The sequence below is a fragment of the Bufo bufo genome, chromosome 4 (assembly GCF_905171765.1).
Source record: "Bufo bufo chromosome 4, aBufBuf1.1, whole genome shotgun sequence".
In the NCBI taxonomy this organism is placed as follows: domain Eukaryota; kingdom Metazoa; phylum Chordata; class Amphibia; order Anura; family Bufonidae; genus Bufo; species Bufo bufo.
Genome location: NC_053392.1, coordinates 228,746,625 through 228,759,246, shown reverse-complemented (window position 1 = coordinate 228,759,246; position 12,622 = coordinate 228,746,625). Strand labels below are relative to the sequence as shown.

General features: G+C 45.0%; 1 protein-coding gene across 2 annotated transcripts in view; it reads right to left on the bottom strand.

Moving 5' to 3' along the window:
• The window catches only part of LOC120997972 (probable cation-transporting ATPase 13A4), a 458,422-nt gene that overhangs the window by 226,370 nt on the left and 219,430 nt on the right, over window positions 1–12,622 (bottom strand). For both annotated transcript variants that reach the window (XM_040428359.1, XM_040428360.1), the window contains exon 14: window positions 7,470–7,620. In XM_040428359.1, coding sequence (XP_040284293.1) covers window positions 7,470–7,620 — 151 coding nt within the window. The remainder of the gene's footprint in view (window positions 1–7,469; window positions 7,621–12,622) is intronic.

Here is a 12,622-nt window from a genome sequence, read left to right as displayed (position 1 = left end):
AATTACACAGTCATTGGATATTAATTTTACAGCAGGCCAGTGTACTACAGGCCCCAAAAATTATGCATTCAGTGTACAGAAAAGAACAAGTATGTGGCTGGAGGTCTAATAGGCCAGTACAAATACAGGTCAAATACATATGTTTAAAAGAGCAAAAAATAAAAAATTTGGATTAAAAACATTGCTAACGAAATCCCCCCTCTTGAAAAAAACCCTAATGATAATAGTTGAAATTCGATAACACGTGGTCGTCACTGGTGTTGAATTCCTCTGAGGCCATTAGGCATTCAACGGACAGAAAAGGCCTTTTATGCCGCTGTATTTACCTAAGACAGGGACCATTATTTGTTCTGGGTGGTGTTGGATATTTAAACATGGTCGACTCGTCACATGTGTTGAATTCCTCCGAGATCCAAGCCTCATTCATTTTTAGAAATGTGAGGTAGTCCACACTGTCGTGAGCTAGGCAAGTGCGCTTATCGGTCACGCTCCCCCCCGCTGCGCTGAATGTCCTTTCGGACAGGACACTGGACGAGGGGCAAGCCAAGAGTTCCATGGCAAATTGTGCCAGCTCTGGCCACAGGTCAAGCCTGCACACCCAGTAGTCCAGGGGTTCCTCGCTTCTCAGAGCGTCCACATCGGCCGTTAACTCGATGTAGTCGGACACCTGTCGGTCTAGGCGTTCCCTGAGGCTGGATCCGGAGGGCGGCTGTAGATCGGTTGGCTCTAAGAATGATCTCATATCGAAAGTGACCAACACATCTTCAAACCGCCCTCTTCTTGCATGCGCTGTTGGATTGGTACCCACAACTGTTTCTCTGTGAGTGGAAATTCCTCTGGCAGTGCTCTCAAAAGCAGAATGCAGCATTTCTCGAAGCAAGGCCTGGAAGTGATGCATTCTGTCAGCCCTCTGTGATGCTTGTAACATGTCCCCCATTTTGTGTTTGACTAGAACAGTTCAGAAGGCAAGGTGTAGGGTAAAAAATGTACATAAACCTCTCAAATGTATGTATACTAATGCCATAAGCCTGACTAATAAAACTGGGGAACTGGAATTAGTGATGTGTGAGGAGGACTATGACATAGTGGGAATAACGGAAACATGGCTGGATAATAGCTATGACTGGGCAGTTAATGTACAAGGTGACAGTCTGTTTAGAAAGGATCGTCAAAACCGGAGAGGGGGAGGGGTCTGCCTTTATGTAAAGTCCTGTCTAAAGCCCACACTCCGGGAAGCTATAAATGAAGGACATGAACATGTGGAGTCACTGTGGGTAGAAATATATGGAGCTAAAAACAATAATAAATTACTAATAGGAGTTATTATAAACCACCTAATATACCAGAGTCCACAGAAAATCTACTACTAAACGAGATAGAAAAGGCAGTAAATCATAATGAGGTGGTTATTATGGGGGACTTCAACTACCCAGATATAGACTGGGAAACTGAAATCTGTACATCCCATAAAGGAAACAGGTTCTTGGCAATAACCAAAGACAATTACCTCTCCCAACTGGTTCAGGACCCGACTAGAGAGACGGCCATACTGGACTTAGTATTAACCAATAGGCCTGACAGAACAACAGATGTGCAGGTTAGGGGACACCTGGGAAATGGTGACCATAAAGTAAAAACCTTCTAATTATCATTTAAATGAGCGTTTCTACAGGTAGGAACGAAAATACCAAACTTTAAAAAAGCTAAATTAATTAACTAAGAGAGGCCATAGGCCTAACTAACTGAGACAAAGTCCTCAAAAATAAAAATACAGCCACAAAATTGTATATCTTTAAAAGCATCCTAAAATCTCAATGTGAGAGGTACATACAGTATGGAAATAAAAAATAAAGGAACAAAAAGAAACCAATGTGGACAAATAGAACTATAAAGAAAGCAATAAATGACAAAAAGAAAGCATATAAATCACTAAAACAGGAGGGTAGTGAGGAAACATTGAAAAACTATAAGGAAAGAAATAGAACACATAAAAAACAAATAAAAGCGGCCAAACTAGAGGCGGCGGGTTAATTGCCAACAACAGCGAATAAAAAAGATTATAATAAACAAATCGCCAGGACCACATGGCATACACCCCTGTATCCTAAGGGAATTAAGTAATGTGATAGCCAGTCCCTTATTTCATATATTTGCAGACTCTATACTGACAGGGAATGTTCCACAGGATTGGCGCATAGCAAATGTAGTGCCAATATTCAAAAATGGTCCAAAAACAGAGCCTGGAAACTATAAGCCGGTAAGTTTAACATCTGTTGTAAGTAAACTGTTTGAAGGTTTTCGAAGAGATGGTATCTTAGAGCATCTCAACGGAAATAAGCATATAACGCCATATCAGCATGGCTTCATGAGGGATCGGTCATGCCAAACTAATCTAACCAGTTTCTATGAGGAGGTAAGTTCTAGACTTGACAGCGGCGTATCAATGGATGTCGTATATCTGGACTTCTCCAAAGCATTTGACGCTGTACCACATAAAAGGTTAGTATATAAAATGAGAATGCTTGGACTGGGAGAAAACACCTATATGTGGGAAAGTAACTCACTGAGTGATAGAAAACAGAGGGTGGTTATTAACGGTACACACTCAGATTGGGTCACTGTCACTAGTGGTGTACCTCAGGGGTCAGTATTGGGCCCTATTCTCTTCAATATATTTACTAATGATCTTGTAGAAGGCTTGTATAGAGAAATATCAATTTTCGCAGATGACACTAAACTGTGTAAAGTAATTAACACTGAAGAGGATAGTATACTGCTACAGAGGGAGCTGGATAGATTGGAGGCTTGGGCAGATAAGTGGCAGATGAGGTTTAACACTGACAAATGTAAAGTTATGCACAAGGGAAGGAATAATGCAAGTCACCCGTGCATACTAAATGGTAAAACACTCGGTAACACTGACATGGAAAAGGATCTAGGAATTTTAATAAACAGCAAACTAAGCTGCAAAAACCAGTGTCAGGCAGCTGCTGCCAAGGCCAATAAGATAATGGTTTGCATCAAAATGGGCATAGATGCCCGTGATAAGAACATAGTCCTACCACTTTACAAATCGCTAGTCAGACCACACATGGAGTACTGTGTACAGTTCTGGGCTCCTGTGAACAAGGCAGACATAGCAGAGCTGGAGAAGGTTCAGAGGAGGGCAACTAAAGTAATAACTGGAATGGGGCAACTACAGTACCCTAAAAGATTATCAAAATGAGGGTTATTGACTTTAGAAAAAAGATGACTGAGGGAAGATCTAATTACTATGCATAAATATATCAGGGGTCAGTACAGAGATCTCTCCCATCATCTATTTATCCCAAGGACTGTGACTGTGACAAGGGGACATCCTCTGTGTCTGGAGGAAAAAAGGTTTTTACACAAACATAGAAGAGGATTCTTTATGGTAAGAGCAGTGAGACTATGGAACGCTCTGCCTGAGTTGGTGGTGATGGTAAGTACAATAAAGGAATTCAAGAGGGGCCTGGATGTATTTCTGGAGTGTAATAATATTACAGGCTATAGCTACTAGAGAGGGGTTGTTGATCCAGGGAGTCATTCTGATAGCCTGATAGGAGTCGGGAAGGAATTTTTTATTCCCTTAAAGTGGGGAAAATTGGCTTCTACCTCACAGTTTTTTTTTTTCCCTTCCTCTGGATCAACTTGCAGGATGACAGGCCGAACTGGATGGACAAATATCTTTGTACTATGTTACTATGTTACCGGGGGGCTAAGTAAGTTGCCACCCAGTACTGGTCCTTGCCCTTCATGCTTTTTATACGGGGGTCCCTCTTCAAACACTGGAGCATGAAGGCCCCCATTTTCACTAAACTGGAAGCGGTGGAATGGCCTGGCTCCTGCTCATCGTCTAGGATAATGTCGTCCTTGGTCTCCTCCCCCCAGCCACAGACAACACCAGGGATCCCAGAAAAGTTTAAAGTATGCTCTTCTTGCTCTTTTTCCACCCCGGCACCATCCTCCTCTGACTCCTCTTCAGACTCCTCTTCAGACTCCTGTTGACTTGTCTCAGATGGAGTAGCCCCCCTGGAAAGGCTTGATCAATGACACGACGCAGTGCACACTCCAGAAATAAGGCATAAGGTACGATGTCACTGATGGTGCCCTGGCTGCGACTGACCAGTTTGGTGATCTTATTAAAATGGCTGCAGAAGTCTGCATGCGTCACACATGAGCAGCCACTGGCGCAGTGAAAAAAAAAACAAGCTCCCCAGAACCTGTCCTGCCGCAGAGTTCGTACAGTTAGTCATTAACTGCACTTTTCTGCTGGAGCAGCCTATCAAGCATGTACAAGGTGCAGTTCCATTGCTTTGGGCAGTCACAAATCAGACGTCTGATGGGCAGGTGGTGTCGCTGCTGAACATCAGCAAGGCGAGCCATGGCCGTGTAAGATCTAAAATGGCCAGAGATTTTCCTGGCCTACCGCAAGACGTCCTGGACCCCAGGGTATTTGGCAACGAATCGCTGCACGACTAAGTTCAGGACGTGTGCCATGCATGGCACGTGTGTCATTTTGTCCTGTTTGAGCGCGCTCAGATTGCCACCGTTGTCGCACACCACTTTACCAACTGTCAAATTGAGCGGGGTTAGCCACTGATCGGCCTGTGACCGCAAAGCTGAAAGGAGTGCTGGACCAGTGTGGCTCTTGGCTTCCAGACACAACAGCTGCAGCACAGCATGGCAACATCTAACCTGGCACGTCTAATAGGTTCTGGTCAACTTGGGGGGTGCATCGGAAGAGTCGGTAGCAGTGGAAAAAGAAGAGTCAGCCAAGGAGGAGACGGAGGATGGAGTAGGTGGAGGAGAAGAAGAGGCAGGCCTGCATGCAATCCGTGGCGGTAACAACAAATCCACACGGGTGCCACGGGTTGCATGCTTGACGGCCGTCAGAAGGTTCACCCATTAGGCAGTAAAAGTTATGTACCTTCCCTGCCCGTGTTTCCTAGACCACGTGTCTATGGTCAGATGTATCTTGGCACCGACACTGTGTGCCAGAAATACATTCACTTGCCGCTGAACATGGCCATATAGCTCCGTGATGCCCTTCTAGGAGAAATATTTCCTTCCGGGGACCTTCCATTGCGGTATGCCAATGGCCACAAATTTTCTAAAGGCCTACGAGTCCACCAGTTTAAATGGCAGTAGTTGGCGGGCTAGCAGTTCTGACAAGCTATCGGTCAGCCGTTGGGCAAGAGGTTTTTCCGGCGTCATCATCTTTTTTCGCTCAAACAGTTGGGCCACGAAAGCCTGTTTTTTTTTCAGGTGAACGCAACGACTGCACGGTGGAAGGTGGAGTGGAGGACAAATAGTAGAAGAGAGGAGAAGGAGAATAAGCAGGACGTTCAGCGCCGGGAGTGTGGCTTTGTGGGTTCTGACAATGTTGCTCCCACTGGGCTCGGCGATGGGGGGCCAGTTGCCTTCTTAAGGCGGTCGTCCCTAGGTGAGTGTTGGGCTTACCGTGACTTATGCTTTGACAGCACAGGCTGCAGGTGGCAACACAATTTTCAGCAACGGACACGTTAAAAAAAGGCCACACTGGGGGAACCATGTGCCGGGGTCCTGGGAGCGCCAGATGTGACCGTGCGTGGTGGATGGCTCATTCCAGATACATTAGCAGTCTGCTTTTTGCCTCCTGTGCACTGTAAGTTCTGCCTGCTTCTCGTCCTTCTCCTCTCTTTCTGCTGCTCCGTCTCTCCCTCTGAACTCCCCTCCTCTTCCTCTTTTGTGGGCACCCACATGACGTCCATTGACACGTCATCATCATCACCACTGACATTAGAGATCTCTGAGTAGGCAGCAACAGCGGGGACCACCCTCCTTGGGCTGATCTGGGGACTGTCATCAGACTGCTGGGTGGCGACTGTTGATACCTCCTCTTCCTGATACGATGCCAAGAATGGCTGCACATCGGTAAGGTCTTGTACCATGGTGGTGGTGGTGGTGGTGTCTTTGGGGGTGCACACGGCAGAGAGTGAAGAGGGTCCAGATAGAGAGGTGTGTCCTTTTGACGTAATTGCACGCACCTTCTGCAACTTCCCACTTAGGCTCCGGCCTATGCACTTGCCCGACCCCTACCACCCCTGCGGAATGGCCTGTCAATTCCTCTGCCTGTCATTTTCAAGATGACCCTGTGACAAAAGTTCCTATAGAAGAGCAGTATTTGTGGAAAAGGTATATCACACCCCTGCCTCAATCACTTTTTTGGGGGGGGAACTGGTATATAACACCTGTAGAAATGATTTGTTCCAATAGCGTTTGTTACTCTGTGTAGCTGCGGTATCGCAGCAAAACCGCAAACAAATGCTGCACTACCTAAATGCACCATATAGAAAGTATATTATTGGTATATAACACCCCTGCTTCAATCAGTTTTTTTAGGGGGGCAACTGTTATATCACACCAGTAGAAATTATTTGTTCCAATAGCGTTTGGCACTCTGTGTAGTTGCAGTATCGCAGCAGAACCGCACACAACTGCTGCACAATACAAATGCACTATAATATACTTTCTATGATAGAAAGTATATTATAAGTATATTACATCCCCCTGTAAGTCACACCTATCGATAGCACATCTATACCAGTCCTTGAAAGAACTTTTGTGGCCCTATTAGCTAACGTTTGGTGTCCCTAACAGTCTGTCCCTGCTCCACACAGAAACCTCTCCCTACACTGCACTGACTGAATGTAAAATGGCAGCCAGATCGGGTTTATTTATAAGGTAGGGTGTGTGTCCATGTGCTGAAACATCTCAATTGGCTGTCCTGTACCACCTGATGGATGTGTCATGAGTCAAAGTTCTTCACAATGTAAGAATATGGTGCCAGTGGACATCGCCGTATGGTCGCCCGTTTGGCGAACCACAAACTAGCAAAGTTCAGCGCTAAACGACCGCCAGGCGAACCGCAAGGCCATCTGTATTCAAGAGGGACCTGGATGCATTTCTGGAGTGCAATAATATTTCAGGTTTTACATAATATGATTTTTTTTATATGTTGTTGATTCAGGGAGTTATTCTGAATGCCTGATTGGAGTCGGGAAGGAATTTTTCCCCTAAAATGAGGAAAATTGGCTTCCATGTTTTTTTTTCTTCTTTCCTCTGGACCAACGTGCAGGATAACATGCTCAACTGGATGGACAGATGTCTTTCTTCAGCCTTGCAAGCTATGTTACTAGAGGGGCAAAGGTTTAAAAGTAATATAAGGAAGTATTACTTTACTGAGAGAGTAGTGGATGCATGGAATAGCCTTCCTGCAGAAGTGGTAGCTGCAAATACAGTGAAGGGTTTTAAGCATGCATGGGATAGGCATAAGGCTATCCTTCATATAAGATAGGGCCAAGGGCTATTAATAGGATTCAGATATTTTGGGCAGACTAGATGGGCCAAATGGTTCTTATCTGCCGACACATTCTATGTTTCTATGCCTTTATTATGTAACTTACCCAACCTGTTCCACCAAACATCTTTAAGTCCAATGGATCTCCCTGTAACTCCCCATCCAATGTGATAAGTGAGTGACAACTTGTCATTGCTTGAAGTATTGGGCACCAACATAGATTATTAGATGGCTTGAAAAATATTATATCCTGAAAACTAAAAATATATGATGGACATTACACTGATTGCAAATTGCAAACATGGGCAGCACACAATCCCATTAGGCTCCCTGGTTTTACTCTGTAACATTGTGACATTTCAGAGGAAACAGTTTAAAAACAAGCAATGAACAGGCAGAAGAGTCCGGAAGCAGCTTCTCTCGGCCTTTCCTTTCTTGATTTGGCTAGATTGGCAAGTCTCTCCCCATATGCAATAAGGGAGAGATCTGTCAGTTAAGCTGAGATGGGTGGGAAGAAGCTGGTAGGGGGCCACCACAATTACTCTACGTCTTTTTTCCATCTTGTTTTAAAACTATGTTTTTTCTGAAATGCTGGATCATTTCAGAGTAAAACAGCTTTTTTCAAGACAGCCTGTCAGGATTTCATTCTGCCTATGGATTGGTCAGCATTACTTTTCTGACAGGTTCCCTTTAAATATAGATTATTTTTTGATTTATCAACAGTGGACAATTTGAAGTTTGTCTGCAAATGTGTCTATTTATGTAAAGGTAACTGTGCGTCAAATTTATGAAAGTGGCACATAACAATTTAGAAATTAAACACAGGTAAAACTATCACAAGCTGGCTTATTTTCACCTCCCATAGCTACAGCAGGACTGGATTGGAGTGCAGCTGAGATAATAAGTTATTCCAAAATAAAGACAAAAAAAGTTCAATAAATCAAGGCCTAAGTTTTCAATTTTGTACATTAAAAGCAAAATTTGTGTGGGTGGGTTAACCTCCAACTGTCACATTATAATTAGAAAACCTTTTTTATTGTAGATTTTTAACATATTTCTGAAGTAATATTGCGCACAACTCTGGGGACACAATTGTATTTTTAACAGCTTAGTGACATAACTAATTTTAGCGTTAAAGGGAACCTGTCACCTGGATTTTGTGTATAGAGCTGAGGACATGGGCTGCTAGATGGCCGCTAGCACATCCACAATACGCAGTCCCCATAGCTCTGTGTGCTTTTATTGTGGAAAAAAACGATTTGATACATATGCAAATTAACCTGAGATGAGTCAGAGCTTGAAAATATGACTCTTCTCTGGTCACACAAGTAAGATATGACTCTTTTATGTTAAATTGCATATGTATCAAATCGTTGTTTTTTTTACACAATAAAAGCACACAGAGCTATGGGGACTGGGTATTGCGGATGTGCTAGTGGCCATATAGCAACCCATGTCCTCAGCTCTATACCAAAACATCCGGTGACAGGTTCCCTTTAACCACTTCCCGCCACGCTAACGCCGAAAGGCGTCATTTCTGCGGCGCTCCCAGGTCACACTAACGCCAATAGGCGTCATCTCGCGTGAGCCGAGATTTCCTGTGAACGCGCGCACACAGGCGCGCGCGCTCACAGGAACGGAAGGTAAGAGAGTTGATCTCCAGCCTGCCAGCGGCGATCGTTCGCTGGCAGGCTGGAGATGTGTTTTTTTTTAACCCCTAACAGGTATATTAGACGCTGTTTTGATAACAGCGTCTAATATACCTGCTACCTGGTCCTCTGGTGGTCCCCTTTGTTTGGATCGACCACCAGAGGACACAGGTAGCTCAGTAAAGTAGCACCAAGCACCACTACACTACACTACACCCCCCCCCCCGTCACTTATTAACCCCTTATTAGCCCCTGATCACCCCATATAGACTCCCTGATTACCCCCCTGTCATTGATTACCCCCCTGTCATTGATTACCCCCCTGTAAAGCTCCATTCAGACGTCCGCATGATTTTTACGGATCCACTGATAGATGGATCGGATCCGCAAAACGCATCCGGACGTCTGAATGAAGCCTTACAGGGGCGTGATCAATGACTGTGGTGATCACCCCATATAGACTCCCTGATCACCCCCCTGTCATTGATTACACCCCTGTCATTGATCACCCCCCTGTAAAGCTCCATTCAGACGTCCGCATGATTTTTACGGATGCACTGATAGATGGATCCGATCCGCAAAACGCATCCGGACGTCTGAATGAAGCCTTACAGGGGCATGATCAATGACTGTGGTGATCACCCCATATAGACTCCCTGATCACCCCCCTGTAAAGCTCCATTCAGATGTCCGCATGATTTTTACGGATGCACTGATAGATGGATCCGATCCGCAAAACGCATCCGGACGTCTGAATGAAGCCTTACAGGGGCATGATCAATGACTGTGGTGATCACCCCATATAGACTCCCTGATCACCCCCCTGTAAAGCTCCATTCAGATGTCCGCATGATTTTTACGGATGCACTGATAGATGGATCGGATCCGCAAAACGCATCCGGACGTCTGAATGAAGCCTTACAGGGGCATGATCAATGACTGTGGTGATTACCCCCCTGTAAAGCTCCATTCAGATGTCCGCATGATTTTTACGGATGCACTGATAGATGGATCGGATCCGCAAAACGCATCCGGACGTCTGAATGAAGCCTTACAGGGGCGTGATCAATGACTGTGGTGATCACCCCATATAGACTCCCTGATCACCCCCCCTGTCATTGATTACCCCCCTGTCATTGATTACCCCCCTGTAAAGCTCCATTCAGACGTCCGCATGATTTTTACGGATGCACTGATAGATGGATCGGATCCGCAAAACGCATCCGGACGTCTGAATGAAGCCTTACAGGGGCGTGATCAATGACTGTGGTGATCACCCCATATAGACTCCCTGATCACCCCCCTGTAAAGCTCCATTCAGATGTCCGCATGATTTTTACGGATGCACTGATAGATGGATCCGATCCGCAAAACGCATCCGGACGTCTGAATGAAGCCTTACAGGGGCATGATCAATGACTGTGGTGATCACCCCATATAGACTCCCTGATCACCCCCCTGTAAAGCTCCATTCAGATGTCCGCATGATTTTTACGGATGCACTGATAGATGGATCGGATCCGCAAAACGCATCCGGACGTCTGAATGAAGCCTTACAGGGGCATGATCAATGACTGTGGTGATTACCCCCCTGTAAAGCTCCATTCAGATGTCCGCATGATTTTTACGGATGCACTGATAGATGGATCGGATCCGCAAAACGCATCCGGACGTCTGAATGAAGCCTTACAGGGGCGTGATCAATGACTGTGGTGATCACCCCATATAGACTCCCTGATCACCCCCCCTGTCATTGATTACCCCCCTGTCATTGATTACCCCCCTGTAAAGCTCCATTCAGACGTCCGCATGATTTTTACGGATGCACTGATAGATGGATCGGATCCGCAAAACGCATCCGGACGTCTGAATGAAGCCTTACAGGGGCGTGATCAATGACTGTGGTGATCACCCCATATAGACTCCCTGATCACCCCCCTGTCATTGATCACCCCCCCTGTCATTGATCACCCCCCTGTCATTGATCACCCCCCTGTCATTGATCACCCCCCTGTCATTGATCACCCCCCTGTAAGGCTCCATTCAGACATTTTTTTGGCCCAAGTTAGCGGAATTATTATTATTTTTTTCTTACAAAGTCTCATATTCCACTAACTTGTGTCAAAAAATAAAATCTCACATGAACTCACCATACCCCTCACGGAAACCAAATGCGTAAAATTTTTTAGACATTTATATTCCAGACTTCTTCTCACGCTTTAGGGCCCCTAGAATGCCAGGGCAGTATAAATACCCCACATGTGACCCCATTTCGGAAAGAAGACACCCCCAGGTATTCCGTGAGGGGCATATTGAGTCCATGAAAGATTGAAATTTTTGTCCCAAGTTAGCGGAACGGGAGACTTTGTGAGAAAAAAATTAAAAATATCAATTTCCGCTAACTTGTGCCAAAAAAAAAAAATTTCTATGAACTCGCCATGCCCCTCATTGAATACCTTGGGGTGTCTTCTTTCCAAAATGGGGTCACATGTGGGGTATTTATACTGCCCTGGCATTCTAGGGGCCCCAAAGCGTGAGAAGAAGTCTGGTATCCAAATGTCTAAAAATGCCCTCCTAAAAGGAATTTGGGCACCTTTGCGCATCTAGGCTGCAAAAAAGTGTCACACATCTGGTATCGCCGTACTCAGGAGAAGTTGGGGAATGTGTTTTGGGGTGTCATTTTACATATACCCATGCTGGGTGAGAGAAATATCTTGGTCAAATGCCAACTTTGTATAAAAAAATGGGAAAAGTTGTCTTTTGCCAAGATATTTCTCTCACCCAGCATGGGTATATGTAAAATGACACCCCAAAACACATTCCCCAACTTCTCCTGAATACGGCGATACCACATGTGTGACACTTTTTTGCAGCCTAGGTGGGCAAAGGGGCCCACATTCCAAAGAGCACCTTTAGGATTTCACAGGTCATTTACCTACTTACCACACATTAGTGCCCCTGGAAAATGCCAGGGCAGTATAACTACCCAACAAGTGACCCCATTTTGGAAAGAAGACACCCCAAGGTATTCCGTGAGGGGCATGGCGAGTTCCTAGAATTTTTTATTTTTTGTCACAAGTTAGTGGAAAATGATGATTTTTTTTTTTTTTTTTTTTTTCATACAAAGTCTCATATTCCACTAACTTGTGACAAAAAATAAAAACTTCCATGAACTCACTATGCCCATCAGCGAATACCTTGGGGTCTCTTCTTTCCAAAATGGGGTCACTTGTGGGGTAGTTATACTGCCCTGGCATTCTAGGGGCCCAAATGTGTGGTAAGGAGTTTGAAATCAAATTCTGTAAAAAATGACCTGTGAAATCCGAAAGGTGCTCTTTGGAATATGGGCCCCTTTGCCCACCTAGGCTGCAAAAACGTGTCACACATCTGGTATCCCCGTACTCAGGAGAAGGTGGGGAATGTGTTTTGGGGTGTCATTTTACATATACCCATGCTGGGTGAGAGAAATATCTTGGCAAAAGACAACTTTTCCCATTTTTTTTATACAAAGTTGGCATTTGACCAAGATATTTATCTCACCCAGCATGGGTATATGTAAAAAGACACCCCAAAACACATTCCTCAACTTCTCCTGAATACAGAGATACCA